The sequence below is a fragment of the Saccostrea echinata genome, unplaced genomic scaffold, assembly GCF_033153115.1.
Source record: "Saccostrea echinata isolate AGI-Se365-2 ecotype Australia unplaced genomic scaffold, CSIRO_AGI_Sech_v1 ptg000054l, whole genome shotgun sequence".
In the NCBI taxonomy this organism is placed as follows: Eukaryota; Metazoa; Mollusca; class Bivalvia; order Ostreida; family Ostreidae; genus Saccostrea; species Saccostrea echinata.
In genome coordinates, this window is record NW_026889803.1 from 45,725,054 (window position 1) to 45,746,335 (window position 21,282).

Consider the following 21,282-nt stretch of genomic DNA (forward strand, 5'->3'; position numbering starts at 1 on the left):
CACGATATACATACATCTTTCGTATGACAGCGACAGCCAGAGCTAATCTAGTAAATATTTAAAATTACGGGCAAAGTTTCTTTTAAGACAATCAGTAATCTAACCTAATGCAGAATGGGAAATGGAATGAATAGGGTAAAGTATGAAACTTTTCACCTGTTCACTGTATATGTTTACAACAGGGACTTAAAGGTCCCTGGTTTACATAAGCAAACGTGAGAAATATTTTTTGTATTAAAGTAATTGATGAGATAATTAGACATTGTACAATAAAGCGGTTTATACATGAAGGTTCTCCCCGGATTATATGTTGGGAATTTTCGTGATGCTAAGGACACCAATCAGCTGAAGACAAACAACATCACCCACATCCTCTCCATACACGACAATGCAAAGAAACTGAGAGATGTAAGTCTATACTCTATAATATTTATATATTGTAGATGTTATAATACATAGTGTAATTACAAAATGGTTGTTACTTTGACATTTGAAAAAAAAATATATGGTTCTAATAAAAGGTCCAGCACAATCTCTTGATTTAGCTATGTAGCTTAAATTAGCTATATAGTTTATTAAGCTATTCAGAATAGCTTGATAAAGCTATTTATATGCAGTTTTTTCACAAAAATGTATCTTGTTAAAATAGACAAAAAGACACTAGTATTTGACAATTCTTATATGTACTATATACTATCGAAAAAAGCCACCCAGATCAAAGATAGTTCTTGAATTGCAGCTTTCGTATACTTTAAAGCATAATATGTTTTTGCCATAATCCAATTGTTTGGATAACTGTACACCACCTTGTGTGCGTTGAGGTGTGCATAAGTATGATTGCTTTACATTGTGCAGAGTTATCTTGTTGACCATAATTGACCTCCTTCAAAATTTCACTGAAGAAGTGCCTGTGTGGTAACAAATCAATTGTTTTGTTTATATAGCCCAAAACTTTTAGGACTTTGAGTACATGTACACTACAAAGTCTGTCAAGGAGATGCAATTTGATGAGCAATTTTTTTATATGAATTGTTTTCAGAGGAGCTCAAGGTTGAATACTATCACTGAACCAAGGTTCTACTTTTTTGTTCATGTTCATGCTGAAAAATAACACATTTAAGAAAAAAGTGTGTTAAAATTGCTAAATCAAGCATCTATATAGTTAATTCAATCTATATAGCTAAATCAAGAGATTGTATCAGATCTGAATAATGCTGCCTGCCTTGTCAGAGATTCACTCAGTTGCTGTTCTGTCAATGATCTACTATTTTCATTTATCATAAATCTAAAGTTTGTCCTCAAGATATTTTTTTTTAAATATTGATTTAAAATTAAAGACTGTCAATTGATGAAAATTAAATTTGTATTTGTTTCACAATTAGGATATAGAGTACAAATGTATACAGGCCAGTGACACACCTAATCAAGATTTGGCTCAGTTTTTCTCTGAATGTATTGATTTCATTCATGTTGCTCGGATCAATGGAGGGAATGTTCTGGTCCACTGGTAAGAACCCAAATTTAAACTTAAGTTTATTAAATTTAAAAAATAAATGAAAATGTTATAAATCTACAATAACAAATGGAATAACTATAATAAATGTTAATAAGATGATGTTTGGAAATTTCTGCAGACATTTCCTTGAAAACATCATATTGATATATACCATGAAGGTATGAGGCTTTGTCAGGAAAGAATTCAACTTGTATGATAATTGCTACTTTAGAAAATGTGCCAACTAGAAAATTTATTATCTGTTTTATTAACTTCCTTTCATGGTTCTGTGATTTGATTAACTATCATGATTTTATGTTTAGTTTGGCGGGTGTATCCAGAAGTGTGACTGTAACAGCAGCCTACATGATGACTGTTACTGACTACGGATGGAAGGACTGTCTCAATGCTGTCAGAGGTGCCAGGACATACTCAAACCCAAACTTTGGCTTCCAGAAACAGTTACAAACTTACTATGCTGAAAAAGTTACTATGGTGATTACAAAACACTTCATTCTTAACATGTACTCTTATCTGTATTAAATGTAAGAATGCTTTTGGATCAAAAGATAACAATTTTAAAAAATGTAAAAACATAACATATCTTGAAAATGAAGACTACTTAAACTGTGTTCATAATTTATCACATTTCAAAAAAAATATTGATGCATGTGATAAATAGAGAGAAATCATATTTATTATGTATCTACATTAATTATTTTGAAGGAAAGAGAAAGAATAAAATCTACTTTTGAACCTGTTCCATACAATGACAATGAAGAGATGCGATATCTTCTGGATGCTTTTCAAAAGTTTGTTTTACATGGAGACCCAAACAGAGATGATGGGTTGTACAGTCTGCCTCATAAGGCATACAAAGAACGGCCAAAGGGAATAAATATAGACTCAAGCAGTGAGGAAGGAAGTGGATCACATAGTGCTGAACTGGACGAGGAGTCCCAGAATAACCAGGTAAGTACTACTCAGGAACCTAACTCTGTAGGACAGCAACCCAGGGAGAACCAGGATGTGTTGAAGCAGAACCAAAGGTGTGAAGAGCCAGATGAAGATTCAGTGAATGAAAACCAAAAAACTGAAGAAGCAGACATTGAAGACACAGTAAACCAAAATAAAGAACCCAGCAATATATCAAAAATTTAATGAAAAATGTATTTATTACTTTATTGAAGATGCACTTATCTATGCAGTAATGCTATGCAAAATCAGTATTTTATTTATTTGATACATGTACATCCATACATGTGATATATCATGTGATATTTTTCCTAACACAAATCTGGCATGATTTTGATCTCATTTCACAAGTACAGTTAAACTTCGGTATCTCAAACACAGATATCTCAAATACCATGGATATGTCAAAGTGATTTGGAAGTCCCAAACTCTTTTTCTTAAAGCATTTTACCCTCAATATCTCGAACCCTCAGATATCTTGAAGTTTTTTCTTGGTCCCATCAAGTTTGAGATAACGAGGTTTGACTGTAAATAAACTCATATTTGACATAAATACCATCAATTGGTATAATTTGAAAAATGTCAATGAAAGTTAACCCTTTAGTCCCTTTGTTTACTCAGTACATACACAAAATTTGGATGTGAATTTGAAATATGCATGGCCACAAGAATGTGATTGTCTATGCTGGAAATCTGTGCTTGAAAGCACAAAATAGACCTGGGATCTTAGTCCTGGGCAGTTCAAAAACTTAAATCAGGTGATAACTGGATTGGGGGTGATTGGTACATGTAATGCATCAAAAGAATGATTTATTTAATATTAGAAATATATAGTACTGTTAGTTAAAATAAAAAATAAACATCAAAAAGCTGTATCAAGATCAATTTTTTTTAATTTGAAAAAGAGATGAAAACAAATGGAGGATAGCAGAATACTATATATATAATCAAAATACAGGTAATAAACATGGTCAAAAGCCATCTTAAAGTTATGACCACTCAATAAATGTGATGTATTATTTATTTACATGTAGTTGGCAAGAATCCAAGAGGAATCACATATCTGTATTTCTTGTTTATTAAGAATATATCAGTGCATGTCTACAGTTTTTACATATTTTTGTTAGACATTTTTATATTTGTTTTTACATCTGATGTACAGAATTGAAAATGTAATATGCATGCAAAAGTATGTGCCAATAAATAAATGTACTTAAGTTTGTCAGAAAAGTAGTATTCAGTTTGTCAGAAAAGTAGTACACTGTATTCATATTAATGTACAAAGATGATTTTTGACACTTACTTGCAACATAATTTTGATTTGTTCAGGCAAGCCAGCAAACCATTTTTGAAACACAAGCAAGAACTGCATCTTTGACCTCCTTTTATTTCAAGTATAGTTACATAATGTGATAATTATACACCAAGAAGTATATCAGAAACAAGGGAACAGATAGTTATGTTAAAGTAACCCAATGAGAGAGATTGGAAACGTCCAGCGCATTCCATTATGTTCTTTCATTCTCCTCCAAAACACCTGCTATATATTCAATCACAAAGGGACATTTAAACCCCTTCCCTTTGACAATTTTACGATTAAAGCCTTAGAGTGAAGTGAAGTGCGGCTTTTCTGGTATGATGTAAGGTGAAGAGTGACTTTTTGGCTAGATTTCCGTTTTTGGACGAAGTATGACTATTGCTATGATTTGCACCTTGGAATGAGGTGTTGTGAGACTATTGCTATGATTTCCGGCTTGGAGTAAGATGATATGAGATTATTGCTATGATTTCTTTCTCAGAATGAGGTGATTTAAGACTGTTGCTATGATTTCCGGCTTGGAATGAGGTGAAGTAAGACTATTGCTATGATTTCCGCCTTGGAATGAGGTGAAGTAAGACTATTGCTATGATTTCTGTTTCGGAATGTGGTGAAGTGAGACTATTGCTATGATTTCTGCCTTGGAGTGAGGTGAAGTGAGACTATTGCTATGATTTCCGCCTTGGAGTGAGGTGACGTGAGACTATTGCTATGATTTCTGTCTCGGAGTGAGGTGAAGTAAGACTGTTGCTATGATTTCTGCCTTGGAATGAGGTGATGTGAGACATTTGCTATGATTTCTGTCTCGGAGTGAGGTGAAGAGTGACCTTTCTGGCAGGAGCTGTAAATGTTCGAGTCACGGTCTCCAAATGTTCGGAACTTCCAGGTGGCAAGGAGATCCGAAAGTTCTGAATTAGCTGTTTGAAATATAGATTGTTTATGTCTTATTGTATAAGATTGAGTGAGGTGTTATTACGATAGAGAAAAATACTCCGCAAACAATTGTACTTTTTATATGCTCCGCCCTCAATATTGCTGGGGCACATAGTGTTTGTCATGTGTGTTTTCCATCCTTCAGTCCTCCCATTTGTCCGTCCGTCCGTCATTCTTAATGTTTTGCCGAGTGACTATCATGATTTTTTAAATTATTTTTTTTAAATCAAAACACACACACTGATACATAATGATGGTAACTATTCAACCGAGTCATAATTTTCTGACCTTGACCATCCCTTCTACCTTGACCCCACTATTCCTCATTTTGCATTTATCTTACTATCATTCTAATGAGAGCCTGTCATCTCCATAGGCACTTCTAATTTCGTTTGTTTATTGTTTAACGTCCCTCTCGAGAATTTTTTTACTCATATGGGGACGCCACCACTTGCCGGTGTGGAGAGCTGCAAATTTTGAACTACATGTATACTCGGCACTCAGGGCCATTGAGCAGTGAGGAACCTTTTTCGTGCCAGCACCTACTACGACACGGGACCTCGGCTTATACTGCAGACCTGTTTACTCTTACGATTTCGCCGTATTTTGCACGGATTTTGTGTCCAAAATATGTCTCACGTTTTGCTATAATGAAAATACGGAAATCGGAAAATCCTTTCATTTGGATTTTAGCAGCTAGTTTTCGTTTTTATGTCTCAGTTTGACCCTTTTTAATCGCTAAAAAAGAGAAAATTTTCTAACACTTAAGTGATTTCGGGTTGCCAAAACGCAGTGGTTTAAAAATGACAGAAACCCCTCGAAAGAAAGCAAGGTATTATCTTTTTCTTTGTTATTAGACCATGTTCATTTTTGTTAATCAGAAATGTAATTGTTCTCTAGTAATATATGTACAATCGATGAAAATTAAAATCTTACGGGGAAATGCCAAATCTCACTGACAAATCTAATAAAAAATACTGAGAGACAACAATATGGGTAAACAGGTCTGATACGGTCTTATCCGAAGGACCGGTCTCCACGTCCTACGGTTGGATTCGAACACGCGACGTAAGGATTAACTCCTTACTCCGCACTGCGCCACGCGGGCGACTTCTATAATTTCGTAATGACGAAACGATAAACCTATATAGGTCTATGCCACTATGCTATAAAATCAGTTGATTTTATAGTATAGAGGAGTGGACCTGTAGGCTAAACTTATCATTTCGTCATTTACAAAATTAGATGGCGACTATGGTAACTACGCTTGATCGATTGTGTTAAGTTGATTATCATATACAGTAAAATCCCAGTCACATACAAAAGCAACCAACGGCGGACGTTTTTGAATCAAAAATAGGATTCTTTGGGCGACAGTCGGCAGTTCATCGGGAGTTGTTCATCGGGTATCGCCTTTCCCGATTATGGCCCTTTTTTGTCGGCCGACCAATTTTGTGTCCGTCGAGCCAAGTTATATTTTTTTCTGTGTCGTTGGCTGATTCCTTCAATTGAAGCAGTCGTTGAATAGTTCATCGACCAACCTTCGACCATCGTCCAACCATCGGCAGACAGATTGTTATGTCGGTCGGTCGACATTTAGGGTCTGGATTTTCGTAAATGTCGGTCGACGGTAAAAATCAAAGTGCGGCTAAGCGAACGATGATCGGGCGACGGTTGGCCGACCGACTTATAAATTTTTAATTTCTAGGAATTAATTTGACTACTTTGCGTCGCCCGATACTAGTGTCGACCGATTATGTTTCTTAGTTGACACTACGAGCAAAATTTGGTCGCCGACCATCGGCTTGAATGTGACCTAAGAATAACCAATTGGTTATACTCGTGTGTGAACAACACTCTCGTCTGATGCATAATATCTTGGTAAAATTGTCGAAATTAATGGTGTTTTAAGAGAAAGTCTTTTTGGAAGTTCTTTATTCTGTTTTTCGTCCAATGTAGAAAAATAATGTTAACCCGGAAGGTCTTGTGCAGGTGAACATATTAAGTTGGTATGATTTCTACAATGTTGAATTTCAGCTAATCAGAGGGCTGGGGATAATTCTTATCATTATTCAATCAAATAATAAATATAGATATTATACCGGTATTGTCCAAGGAAAACATTATTCAAAGCTTCATGAATATATATTTACCTACCTTAATCGTTAAGACAAGCATTTCTGTCTCCGCAAATCTTTGTCCAATACAGCTGCGGGGGCCAAAGCCGAATGGCAGGAATGCGAATGGGTGGGTATGTTTCACTTCCTCGTCAAGTGTGCTCTGTGTTTTGTCTCGTCTGAGGAACCTCTCTGGGATATATTGATGTGGGTGTTTGTAAAACCTTGTATCTTTGCTAATGTTGTTGGATGCTATCAAAATTGGTGTCTATAAAAATAAATAAATGGTAAGATTCCCTCTAATACGTCAAACTAATTGAAATTAAAATACATGTACTTGACTACGAGCACAAAATTAAGACTTGCCTTTTTGGGAATATGATATCCTGCTACGCAACAGTCATTGTCGAATATTCGAATACTTCCAACGTTGATGGGGAAATTCTTTCTAAGATTTACATACAAAAAGTTGATCATAGTCTTGCATGTATGTCGCCACTTAGTATGTATATATACCTGTATATATAAGTGCTTTAAAAATGGCCGATTAAGCTGGAATGCTACACCAAAATTTTATTTAATGGACTTCGATGATTAAGACAATTCTTTTGAAATATAGTTTCAGCACAGGAAGATTGATATTGGTTCTCAATTACATGTATTATAAATGAATTATTTTTTGTATTTTTCAAAGAAAAATTAATAATGCATAAAAGATGTCTTACAGATCCACTATATAAAATTTTGGTGTAGCAATTCCTCCTTATTTTTAAAAAAGAGACTGGGTGGTCAACAAATTACCGAACAGATCCTCCTAGAAATATGAAGTATGATTTTTCTACCCATTATTTATTATTTAGTTAAGGGAAAAACAAGAGGCCCAAGGGCCTTAGCGGTCACATAAGCATACTATAACGCTGTAAAGAATCCACAGAAGCATGAAATAAAAAAAAATAAACTGATATAGGAAGCTATGTTGCCCAAAAGCAAGAAAAATAGGATGATCAGGGATCAACAAAAACAGTTAAGAAAGAAATCGTAAAGTACGGTCTATTTACTTGCCTGACTTGCCCCCATTTGTCACTATCACCATGCAGAATAAACAAAACAATAGTGCCTGAACACTTTTAGTAAGATTACACAGCCCCACCATAACACTACAACCCCTGTCCCATGGGTCATGAAATTCACAATTTTGGAATGCACACTTGCTAACCATAACCATGTACATGTATTTAGTTAATCTACTTAATACCCAAGAGTAGAGAGAGAAAAAGAATACATTTTCATTATACATACATGTAATCAATAGAGCCCCCCCCCCCCAGCACCTGACCCTGGGGCTACAGAGATTTCATAATTTTGAAAGAAACACCCTTGCTCACCACAACTTCGAACTTACTTTATCCGGTAAATACCCAAAAGCAAAGAAGAATTTTCACTATATAATCAATACAGCCCTTACTAAACACCAGAACCTCTGACCCAGGGGCCATGAAATTCACAATTTTGTAACAGCTAGGCAACCTTGCTCATCATAACTATGCACTCACATGCATTTTGTTTGCTTAAAACTCGGGACAGAGTTCTTCTTTTCCAGGAGGTTTTAATAGTTTGAAAATGACCAGTTTTTAAATAACAAAATTTGTCCTTTGTTTAATGAGTGTTTTCTTGAAATTGAAATATAAACTCCTTTTTTCTTAAAATGAGTATAAATTATTTTTTCAGCGGAATGAAAGTTATTTATAAAACTGTACACGATAATTGACAACGTAAAATGGAATTCGAAGAGAAAAAGTCTAATGTTTTATGTGCAGACGTTTTACCTCATAGATTCCCTGAGACAAGCCTTTAGATAGGGTAATTTAGAAAGCGTCTCTGTGTTCAGATTTTCATGGCCAATTTTTGCCATAATTTCCAGGTATATTTTTTCCTGTTTGTCTGAATGGACTGCTATTTCGTGCCAGAGGAGAACCAAACTGTTTGAGGTCTGCAAAAAAAAAAAAAAAAAAAAAAAAAAAAAAAAAATAGAAAATAATAATCACTTGCAATCATTATTTCATTGATTGCAAAGACAAGAAATGAAGGTATACATGCAATAAAGTTGTCATGTTTCATAAGCAAGAATTAGTATTGCATGTATACACAGAGTTTAATCGGCTCTTTTTCTATTTTATATACCAGTATCTATGGTTGCATTAAAACATGTATGACCTTCACAGACAAAAAATGACGTCTATTTTGATATTTCTTGAACATCTATATGAGTTTGAGTATACATTTAAAATACTGTGGAATCATCAAAATTCGTGGGGGCCAATTTTCATGGGGACGTAATTTTGTGTTTTCACTCATATCTACAAATGGAAATATGGCTTTGAAACTTTATTATACCCGGTATTAATTTGTGGAGGATGTAAATTCATGGAAGAAGGGTATCCACGGATTCCACGATTATTCAGCCACCACGAAATCCAATGATTCAACAGTAAATCTAACAACGAAAAGGATTAGAGAATCGGAATGCTTATTACCAGCCTCACCAACACTCATCCCCTCCCATATAAAAAAGCTGATTCTCATCAGTTTAAATTCCCTCGAACTTAAAATAAATTAAAAGTCTTTGAGAGCCCTAAGTAAATTAAATGTCTTTGAGAACCCTAAAGATATTCTAACTCAACAACACAGGGTAAATTACATGTACAATGATTGCCTACCGAGTCAATGCCCCCGCCGAAGAGATTTGTGATGAGGATGTTTATTTTGTCTTTGTTCAGACGGCTATCTGACAACATGGACAGCAGTAGATTGGGTTCCGAGGACTGACCTTGTAAGTCCACTGTGGACCTTTCTCTTAGTCTCTGCATAGCAGTTTCAATCTCCTTTTCTGTAATACTAAGATTAAGAAGAAGAAAGTTAGGATGTCGCTATTTTTCCTTGAATCGATTCCCACTTTTAGGTTAACTGGTTGAGAAAAGTTATACATGTATTACTTCTTGCACATGTACATGTAGTAAGTAGTAGTTACGATTAAAAATACTAAGAAACTCATTGTAAAAGACGATATCATTGCTTAAATAGTTATTTTTCACGACAGATTTTACCTATGCAATTTTAGCACCGCCTCCTCGAACCTCTTGTAAAATGGTGACTTGAAATATTTGTATGGTTTGAAGAATTTTCCTGCCTCAGACGTGGATGTGAAGATTGTATTAAGGTCTTCCATTCTGACTACTGGTTGACCTTCCAGGCACCCCAAGCGCCGGTTGAAACACAACATCCCCATACCTTGTTCATATATAGAAGAGTTAAATGAATGTTTGCTACAATGTTTTTATTAGATAAAAAGCATGCAGTAGATAAAATATTTGCAGTTTGATACATCGATCATGCTTACAACGCGAATCTAAGCTATCTGAAGGCTAAAGTTCCCTAACGGAAAATGACAATCTTTTGAAGAATTGATCCAACCTCTACCAAGAGTCGTCGTTCCTCACCGCCAAGACACGTGATGGAAAAAAGCATCCTCTGGTAGAGACCGGAAAAGATCAACTCCGCCGTAATATTCTATAATGCGCGACACTTTCTCTGGAGATCTTTTAATTACTAGATTTGTTTCTTGCAAAATCATCTTTTGTGTTTGATACCTATTCCTTAAGGTAAGGGTAAGAATTACATTCCGTGGCCACACTGACAAGTGTATCAAGACAGTCCTCTATGACCAGAGTATCCTTTAAACTCGCCACAAAATCGTCTGCCACCTGTCCTATCAGGGGTATATGTGAGCGTACGGCAGACGGCTTCAGCATTTGATCCTGGGCTGGCTTCCGGAGGTTCCACCAAGCCTCTCCTTGTCTAAGAGAGAAAAAAAAACAGTAATTCAAGTTTGGTTTAAATAATGAGCATCCTCTGTGATGGATAGTGACTTTTAAAGACTCTATACTTTAGTGAGATAGTTTTGAAATTGTTAACTACATGTAATTGAAGAATTGATTTAGCTGGGTTGCAGCAGCTAGCCTCGTCGTCCTACATGGATAGCTTTCTTACACTGATCGTTCAACTAGCCGCTAGATTCAAATCTTGGATACAATATTTCGGTAACAATTCAGAAAAGATGTATGTATATTATAAACATTTTATTCCTAGATATGGAAAAACACCAGCATATCTTGTACATGTGAGTCTCGTGCGTGCGTGTGATGCAAACAGAAATTTGGATTTGGTATACCTAGCATCAAATTTCATTACGTATAAGGAGTGCGGAATAGTATTTACTTTACGTCTAATCTTCACAACGTCAGTGATCCTAAGTCCGTTCGTGACTACTGGACACAGCCACGAGTGGACTTACGACCCCTGATGTTGGAAGGATTTGAGGCTACGTAACTGTTATAAATTTGAACGCACTTCAGTTCCTCTTTACATCAAAATTAGTTTGAAATGTTTACTGGCTTTTTTTATGAAAAGACGGTGATCGATAAAAAGTTTATATCTCAAAAGTGTGAGAAACAGTCATAAACCTATTAGATCGGAAAGTCTGTATTTCATGTATAATTATTATAATTATACGCTCCGCATGACCCTTAAAAATTTTACTGAATTATTATATTAAAATCGTACAGTGTGCCCAGTCCTTCTTCTTTGTTGTTCCGAATACCGAACACTTTCACAATTTCCACTTCCGGTCGGTAAGGGTACTTGACTCTTACACTTAAAACCTCTTTTGCCAGGTTTGGACTTGATATGACCACAATCCATCGGAAGGCACCTCTAAATCTGTAAATATCGCCATATTTCCTCTGGAGAACACGCAACAAGTCATTGATATTCCCAAATCTTTGGTCGGCTAAAACAAAAAAATGAAATGAAAAAATACATAGAGGATATTCAATGTTTTGTAGATGAATATGGAATTTATTTCATGAGTGGGACAGGATTTTTTGATATTTTCACGAGTGCGAAGCACGAGTGGAAATATCAAAAAATCCTGTCTCACGAGTGAAATAAATTCCATATTCATCTACAAAACATTGAATTTTCTGTTTATTACATTTTCTTTGATTTTCCCTTTGCCTCTGTCTTTTCTTAACACAGTGCCATAGGCTCAAGACGTCATAGTTGAGCGGTTGAGACGTCATTACTTAGCAGTTGTGTGATTGAAAACATTACATAGCATGGATTTTAGCAACATATTTACTTAATGCCTATGGCTGATCAAAATTCTGAAAAAGATATATACTAGGACTTTGATAAGTAAGTTAGAATTGTAATCAATTACTAAACAAGAAGTGCTGTTAGATTTGAATACATATGATGCACCTGTTAAATATCTTACTGAAAGGTTTGAAGTGAAGAGCTGTCCCTAAAAAGGGAAAGCTGTAGATCCCCCTTGGACCAGGGATCTTGTTAAAGGTCTCTCCAAAGCTGGGGTTCTCCTGGACTACACACCCGCCGTCTGATCTCATCCGCCTCGTTAATGTGAACAGTCTTGAAGAGTACAGCAGGCCTACTCTACGAATCAATTATTCGGCAAAATAAATAAATAAATCAAAAATAAAATAAAAAATCGTGTAGATTTAACATAATATTGCATTCAAGAGAAGATTAAGCGGGTAAAATGAAGAATTTTTATCGAAGAGTTTGAAAATGAACTGTACGTTTTTCGATAAGTGAAAGTTTATTCAAAATCACTACTTTAATTTTTTAAAAAACAGAACTAAATTAACAAACAAACAAAAACAACCGAAACAAAATCAGAACAAAGTGACAACATTAAATGTACCTTTTCGATATCATAACTGTAAGTCAGGATCTTCTGAAAAATGTATTGTTACGTTTAATATTAATTTTTACAAATGAAATGAATGAAAATAAACTCTTTTGTAATATTTTCAACAGAAATTCTGTAATTTATTTATTGAATAAGAGATATTTTGTCACAGTGTGAAAGAATATCAAAGTGATATTCTGGTACAGGGTGAAAGAATACTAGTATTAGAAGTGCGAAAAACTCGAGATTTTCCTTCCCATCACGAAAAGTGTTGTAAAAATACATCCCAGACTGGCCTGTTGTAAGATTGAGAGAGAAAATAAACAAACCTGACAGGGTCATGAGGTAAAAAATATTGGTACCAAATGAAAAGTTTTGTCACAAGGAATACATATATGAAATATGAAAGCCCTATCACCAAACGCTCAAAAGTTACAAGCAATGTTGAAGTTTTATTTCAAATGTAGGTCAAACTCAAAGGTGAAAGTCATGAGGTCAAAAATGTTGGTACCCAAAGATAGGTTTTTTCACAAGGAATACACGTGATACATAAAAGCTCTAGCAACCACAATTCAAAAGTCATGAACAAGGTTAAAGATTGGTAAAATTTTGCAAAAGTAGGTCAAACTCCAAGGTCAAGATCAAGAGGTCTTTGGTACCCAAAGAAAGGTCTTGTAAGAAGGAATACGCATGCGAAATTATGGAAGCCCTAGTATCAACCACTAAATGTTATGGGCAATTTAAGGTTAAAGTTTTATGGACAGATTAACAGACAGACGGACGGACCTGATAAAAACAGTTTTAGGATAAGTAAATTAAGGTAAACAGCTCTAAACTTTTATTAGTTGACGAAAACATTAGTAAAGAATTAGTAAACTATAATTTACAACCGTAAAACATAATTTTACAGTTAATGAACAAGGCTTTTTGATTGTAAACTATAGTTTACGCTTCCTTATTCAAGGTCATATCTCAGAGATCAGAGTCATCGTGAGATGCTATAAATCTCTGATTGACTGCTAAACATTGTATAAATCATAAGTTACGTTCACCTGCACGAGACCTTCCACGTGAACATAATTTTTTTTTCTACATTGGGCTAAAAGAAATCCTCTTAAAAGCCTCTTACAATTAGTTCTGTACGTACTTTTCTCCGACGTCAGCATCTAATTTATGTGGAATTATATTTACTATACATTGTACATACCTAAAGGTACCGGAAATGGTAACACTGTCGAATCACTGGTTCTCACTAGAAATGATTTTTTTAAGTCTTGGTTATCTGCCGAGGTCCGTCCATTATGATGACCAGATCTAACACAAGTGCCTGTTTGTTCTATCTGATAGTGGACACGCCATTGTTTGCAAATCAAATGCGGTTTTTACTGTGATAAGTAGAACTGCTCGACTGGAAATTGCTGCAGAATTACAGCGTATCTATCACAAGAACATATGCATGGATATGAATGTAAACTCTCAAACATGGAAGAAATTTGTAGCATTTACAAAAGAAAACATAATTTCATATTTATCATTATTTCATTCGCCATATCGTCACTAACTTCCTTAACCTCTACACGCAGCCTCAATTCTGAGATCAAACCTCAGGTTTCTGTCCACATTCTTAAGACACTGTCGACTCTTACAATGTTCTATGTAAATTGTTCAACATTTTGGGAAATTGAGGTTAAAGTTCACAGACCAATATCTTTACACTTATAGCCTTTGGACTTTGGAATTAGCCATAAATAATATGCTTATCTATGACATTGAAAATGGAGATAGAACATTCTACCTGATATTTTTGTGCAATTCATTTAAAATGAAAATGTCACTGGCGATAACATTTATAATGGAAATAAACTTCTTGTATGTTTATTAGTGAGGTTAAGCTGGATATTTATTGAAAGGATGACGGCACTTAAGGAAATATGCGACAAAATAAACTTTCGAAAGGAGCATTTTTTTTTCTTTTAAGTGCAGGAATGGTCACCATTCAAACTGCAACTTTACATAATTACATTAAATTAAAGTTTGTATTTACAAAGTACGAATCTGTTTTCATAGGCGGGGGTCATCTAGAATTTCTTGAATCTCTGAAGGATAATGAGGATCTCCACTCTTTTACACACTAAATACATAGCGTCTATTATTCTCCGTTTTGTAGTAGTTATATATTTGCATACATGTATTTATGTATGCAAAGAGCTAGGTTCACTTTATGCATAAAATGGCCCTGTAGATATACCAATTTATAAAATAACACTCTATGTTCCATTTCAAACATCAAGATAAAGTAGAGACTTAGTGCTTTCATTTCCTATTAAAAATTTTCTCCTGAAAGTTCAAGTATTGGAAAACAGGCTTTATGAAATTGCAATGTTCTTGAATTTTAAGGAAAACAGGTATATTTGAGTACTTTCAGAGAAGAAAAATAATATGAGCGCACTTCTTGATCCAAAAAATAAAACATGTTTTGTAATCCTCAGAAACAGTTCTATCATTTGATGAATACACATTTTAGATCAGAGGTTGCGCTCTATATGAAATATCAAAAAATTGCTTAAAAAATTGGCCGTTTTGTTGGATTTTTCATGATATGAGGAAAATGACGCAATTCATGACGTCATAATGCAATTACTAGCCAGAAAATTACGTCATTTTTGATAGATTCGCAATCACCAAGGGTCTAAATGATATTTAAAGTATTGTCAACTAAAACAAAGCAGTTTCACTTTTACAGAAATTTACAGGGTCTAAAAAGGCCCTAAGTGAACCTTGTTCTTTGTCAAAAAAGATCAACAGACAAATATGCTCTTGGTTAAAAAGTGAAAAAAAATCTCTGTACATTCGCTCTCTCTGTTGTAACCAAGCGTTGTGACATGCTGAACAATATAATTCACCGTGTGATTTCTTAAATTAGGTAACTTTGTGAATACTAAATTCTTTCAAGTGACTTATAACTAAGGTAGCATGTTATGTGCTAGCAAGGACATTGTGTTCAAACACTTCAAACTGTCAGGCACTGATTTACAATCACCTACGTGGACGTGGTCATATTTATAATTTGTTAATTTCGTTTTAGAACCTTTGTAAATACTAGTGTAAGCGACTGAAAAAGGCCCAAAACATGGCGTTAAGTGCAGTCATTCTTTATTATACAGTGTGCCTTATTTTCTTTACGTCTGGAATTCTGCATATAAAAATAGATAATGATTATACAGTTCTCTTCAAACTAATTTTTATGTCTTTTGAGAGGATATGTCCATTTCTGATGGTACTACAATGGTAATAGCTTTTGAAACTCAAAATACTCAAGTGACAAACCCCATTCTTCACCAATCAAGTTTTAAATTTATAAAATCCTCATACTGAATTAAGAAATATATTCTTGTTTGTTTATAGAATATCATTAAAGTGTTACAGTAATATGAATGTATGCAACACAGCGATCCCTTATTTTTCATCGTCTTCTATTGATCAGATCATGTGATTGCTGGTAAACATTATGATTGGACATAAAGAACTTAAAACATATATTCTTATAATTGAAAAATGCATCGAGTGGAAATAGAACAAACTGTTACTGTTATTGCCTTCTTTATTTTTGAGCAATGGAAAGAAATGATTCCATAAGTACATAGATCTCAACGAGCAGATTCCACGATATGCATAACTCATTTTTGGCCAGTTTGGTACTTAGAACATTTATTTATAATTCTCAGGCGACGATATATATTTCAGTTAATTAAGCAGGGAAAGCAAGCAATTATTCAAATACAATGTTATCAACTCTATATCAATTTGCTTTAACCTTCAAATCAAGTATAAGGGATCATTCTCTTGAGCTGCTGTATAATAATATACACATCATTTTATTTACAATTGCCAATGCGAATTCCTTTTAATAAAACTACTCCTTTATGGAACTTCTCATTCCCTAACATATCTATTTACAGTCACAAACCCAAAATCACAGTCTGTAATATCGTAGCATTTCAAGAAACCGCCCTCTTTCTCTCCATTTTAATAATAATTTTTCCAATTACCTTTGGCATCAGTATCATATCTCTTACTGCCTTTAGATGCTTTGCAAATTTTGCCTGCTGTTCAGGATATTTTGTACAGTAGATTGCTGCATACCTGTTCCAATATTTATTTGCAGAAGAGAAAGTACAGCTGTATACAAAAGCGAAGATGAGGCCTATACAGTGGGAATCAAATTGACCCTGTTTGCGCCTACAGCATATCGTTGAGTTGTATTTTGTTTCCCACCAATTGTTAGGACATTGTTTTTACACCATTTTTATTACGGATTACTCCGTTTACCTCTGAACAATACAGAGGCCGGGATCACGAGTGTTTGACGGCTCGATAGGGGACGCATACTCCTCCTAGGCACCTGATCCCATTTCTGGTGTTTCCAGGGGTCTGTGTTTTTGCACTGTTCGCAATTCGTATTATGTGTTCGTTATCCTTGGACCTTTTTAACAACCGAGCATTATATCCCTGTTGGTGGTAAGAGGATACTTGTCGCTCGGTTTATATAAAAGATAATTACAAAACGAGTCTATACTTTCTGACACGTCATCCGTTATTAAGGGATATGATTCTGTTGTGTCTATGAGGGACACAGACTCTAACAGAAGGTTTTACTTTGGGACTTAAGAATTTATCATACACTACAGTCATCAGATGACTATTTTGATATGAAAAGAAAACCTTTAATTAAGATTGTAAAATGTCAAAGAATAGATATTTTTGGCAATTCCTTTTTGGACCCCATGTGTTCTATTTTTAAAATATTCTACAAAAAATATAAAGCCTGTGATGTTTTAATAATTAGTAACAAGAAAAAGATAAGATAACGAACAGTGATCGATCTTAACGAAAAACGAAAACCTACAAAAAAAAAATACAAATCTTTGAACAGGGCATAAAATACGGACCCCTAGAAATTCCAGAGTTGGGATCAGGTGCCTATGAAGAGTTAGCATCCCCTGTCACTGGTCACACCCGTCTTGAGCCATATGTACTGAATAGTTGGACGGGTCATTCCGTAGTCAAATTCAGTTTAAAAACAAAGGCCTAACAATTGGTACATGTATGAAACAAGTCAGCCAAAAAACTACCCAATGAAAGATATTTGCTAGCAAGGTCATTATAACGACCATAGAATTTACGAAATGCAGACTTAAAACAAGATTGATGAAATCCCTTCAACATCAACTCATCTGTCAGAAGCCTGCTTCGATTTAAAAATTGATCGTACTCGGACCATGTTTTTGAGTATCGATAAGTTGGGAGACATAAACACCATTTGCAGGTGATAGTGGAATATTACTACATCAACAATTAAGGAAATATAGGAAATTGGGGCTATTAACACTGGTATCCTTTTAATATCAACTTCAGAATACTTGTGTGAAGAATCAGAGTGATTTTTAACGAGCTAATTTTGTTGACGACCAATGACAACATGTAGAAATTTCCGAGTTACATTTTTATTGAAGAAGGAAAGACTAGTTTTGATTTATCGTAAGGAATGATTGTATATTTAATTCATACCACTTCTAGAATATGCTGTAGCACAGTATGTCTGAAGGTTGTCCTTTACAGTGCAGTTAATATTTTTGTGAGGAGAAAAGGTACAGTTGCATGGCCCGGCAATCTATCTTTGTAAGGATTTTTATGAAGTTTAGGAATCCAGTATAGGTAGGATATAGATCCAGCTCAGCTTCGTTGACTGGAATATTAAAGTATTAAGACTTAAATGTAGTTTTGAAGAATCTCATCCTTACAGGGATTCATTTATTAGCATACTCACTGGACAAAGTTTTCGTACTTTCAAGAAAATCCATGAACAAATCTTTCAGCGATTCGTTAAAACAAACGGAGAGACAAATGGACAAATTATTTAAAAAAAAACAACTTATTTTTTCCTTATAGGAGGTATTAATATACAAGACATACCGTCATATAAAATCACTATAAAAGAATGAAAAAAAAAAAAAAAAAAACTCGCAACATTAAATTTTTTTTAAAAAATCACATTTTCGGAATATCCACAAAATTAAAAAAAAGTATGTATTTTATATACAATATATTTAGAAAAATCCACGGCATATGATACAAACGAAAATCAACCATCAAAAACAAAGCCAACTTTAAAGTCGGAATGACCCTCCTTAAATTTGGAATTACCAACTTTTTATTTGGAAAAAGACTACTTTGAAGTTGAAGAGGCCTACTTTGAAGTTGGAAAAGCCAGGATTAAAATTGGAAAAGCGACGATTGAAGTTGGAAACTCCAAAATTAAAGTTGGAAAAGCCATTATATATTTAAGTTGGAATTACCAACTTTAAAGTCGGAAGAGCCAAAATTGAAATTAGAAAAGCCAACTTTAAAGCTCGAATTACCTACATACAAAAAATTACTAGGAGGCACTAATACGCTTCCGTATCTATGTAATCCGTAACATTTTTAGCAGTTTATTTTTTCTTAATAGGGAAAGTATTAAATAAATTCCGGGAAAATTCGTCCATTCGTTACCCCATTTTACGGGTCAGTAAAATTGTTTATATAAAAACTGGTTCTTTCAATTATAATTAGTACGTTATGAATTAATACTCATTATTACATTTTCAACAGTGAAATACTGTGATTTATTTATTGAATAAAAGTGATATTCTCTCACAGTGTGAAAGGATACCAAAATGATATTCTCTCACAGTGTGAAAGGATATCAAAGTAAGTAAAAATAATTTCTGGCCTGTCATAAGATAGAGATAGTAACTAACCATCTTGATAGAGCTAAAACTGCAAATTTCTTCCCAAATATGTTGCTAAATCAATGCTATGTAATGTTTTCAATCTCACAACAGATAAGCTATGACGTCTCAACCGCTCAACTATGACATCATGCCTATGACACTGTGTTAAGAAAAGACAGAGGCAAAGGGAAAATTTAAAAAAATGTAATAAACAGAAAATTCAATGTTTTGCAGATGAATATGGAATTTATTTCACTCGTGAGACAGGATTTTTTTTATATTTTCACTCGTGCTTCGCACTCGTGAAAATATAAAAAAAATCCTGTCCCACTCGTGAAATAAATTCCATATTCATCTGCAAAACATTGAATATCCTCTATGTATACAATTTGAAGAGAAACAATAATGCACACAAAACTATAAGCTAAGGTGCCCTAAAATAAAGTTCACTACACCAAGCATATTTACAAATTTTGTAAGCAATTTTTTTAAATATGTAAATAATTAATGTTAATACATAAATTCACATGTAAACAATTAATTTTAATAAATAAATTCACGTGTTGACAGTGTTTATATATATATATATATATATATATATATATATATATATATATATATATATATATATATATATATATATATATATATATATATATATATATATATATTTAACCTCACGTAAAAAAAATTAATAATAAAATATAATAAATATCCGTCACTCTAAGTTAAAAGTTATATCACGGTCACATTACAATGAATAAATGAATGTGGAGGCATATGCATATATTCGTTTATGATAAACAGTGTTGAGTTACAGAGTCCCACAATTTCATTATAAATTTTTAAAAAATCCAAATTTTCAGTTCTGTATTCGACGCCATCTTGAACCCGACTTATCCTACTTCGTGGCTGGGTTAGAGCATATGACGTAATTTGAGTAGAAACCACCAGTGTTCGGTTGCAACTCTAGTAATTCTCGTATGTACCCGGGTACGAACCGAAGTCACCCTCTGTTACAGCTAATGTCAGTGATGACCATGAAACAGACTTTTTTTTTTGTTTTGTTTTTTTAAATACAGTCCCTGAAACGTTCTACTTTCCCATTTTTCCGTTCGCTCACCGTTCGTTCACCGTTCGCTCTCCGTTCACAGTTTTGCGTTCAGCGTTCACCGTGCGCTCGCGTTCACCGTTCACAAAGCTTTCAGTGTTCGCTCTTCGTTCGTTCACTTTGCGTTCACCTTGCGTTCAGCGTTCACTTATCGTTCAGTCTTTATTGTCATTCGGAACTCCGAAGTGAATGGACTTATCTTTTTTTAAGTAATGATTTACAAATTTAATAATTAACATATCGTGTTTAAAAACAAAATTATCTACAATATTTATTTTTATTATTCTAACTGAGCTGTTAGGTTGTTTATTAAATTTATCTGGAAAATAAATGTTTTTATAAGTACATGTACATTGTATGTACCTATGTAGAACGATGCTGAAAAATTAAATTTAAATACGGGCAATATGCAGGTGCTTCAAGCACTGCAACATTTTGTTGCTATGATAAAGACGACAAATCCTTAATGGATAGATAATAACCGAAGTCAATTAATTTACCAACTTCAGCAGAAATACGAAAATATTTATTTCTAACATATTTTTTTCAAATAATACAGAAATAGATGTTAGAACTAATTCTGAGGATTATAAACAGTACTGCAGCTTTCCAGTTAATTAAATATCTTTAGAGGGAATTAAATTGATAGTGTGGTTTGAAAAAAAAAATATTTGTTTAAAATGTAATACATTATAGAATTTTTTTCTACTTTACAAATATAAAGTCTTTAATTAGAGAGAGAGAAATGCCTTTATAACATGATTATCATTAATATAACCAGTGATTCTCC

At 34.0% G+C, this 21,282-nt stretch overlaps 2 protein-coding genes across 2 annotated transcripts; one reads left to right on the forward strand and one right to left on the reverse strand.

Moving 5' to 3' along the window:
• Nucleotides 1–3,665, forward strand: LOC133205322 (dual specificity protein phosphatase 22-like). Its single transcript, XM_061341108.1, has 5 exons — nucleotides 1–135; nucleotides 292–408; nucleotides 1,383–1,507; nucleotides 1,819–1,990; nucleotides 2,222–3,665. The coding sequence occupies exons 1-5, from the start codon at nucleotides 115–117 to the stop codon at nucleotides 2,654–2,656; spliced, it is 870 nt and encodes a 289-aa protein (XP_061197092.1). The 5' UTR covers nucleotides 1–114; the 3' UTR covers nucleotides 2,657–3,665.
• A 739-nt stretch (nucleotides 3,666–4,404) lies between these two features.
• On the reverse strand, nucleotides 4,405–12,303 carry LOC133204932 (probable cytochrome P450 12d1 proximal, mitochondrial). Its single transcript, XM_061340673.1, has 9 exons — nucleotides 12,174–12,303; nucleotides 11,459–11,684; nucleotides 10,515–10,693; nucleotides 9,943–10,126; nucleotides 9,556–9,733; nucleotides 8,665–8,828; nucleotides 7,205–7,286; nucleotides 6,879–7,106; nucleotides 4,405–4,705 (listed from the first exon to the last, which is right to left on the reverse strand). Exons 1-9 carry the CDS (start codon nucleotides 12,301–12,303, stop codon nucleotides 4,580–4,582), a joined length of 1,497 nt encoding a protein of 498 aa, XP_061196657.1. The 3' UTR covers nucleotides 4,405–4,579.
• Nucleotides 12,304–21,282: the final 8,979 nt, after the last annotated feature.

Excerpts from the sequence above, each read along its gene's own strand:
- LOC133205322 (XM_061341108.1), top strand. The coding sequence starts at position 115 with ATGGGAAATGGAATGAATAGG. Across the intron at positions 136-291 it reads TGGGAAATGGAATGAATAGG|GTTCTCCCCGGATTATATGT; the intron begins GTAAAGTATGAA and ends TTATACATGAAG. Across the intron at positions 1,508-1,818 it reads GGGAATGTTCTGGTCCACTG|TTTGGCGGGTGTATCCAGAA; the intron begins GTAAGAACCCAA and ends TTTTATGTTTAG.
- LOC133204932 (XM_061340673.1), bottom strand. The coding sequence starts at position 12,303 with ATGAGATCAGACGGCGGGTGTGTAGTCCAGGAGAACCCCAGCTTTGGA. Across the intron at positions 10,694-11,458 it reads GAAGAAGGACTGGGCACACT|ACAAGGAGAGGCTTGGTGGA; the intron begins GTACGATTTTAA and ends TTTCTCTCTTAG. Across the intron at positions 7,107-7,204 it reads GATATCATATTCCCAAAAAG|ACACCAATTTTGATAGCATC; the intron begins GCAAGTCTTAAT and ends TTATTTTTATAG.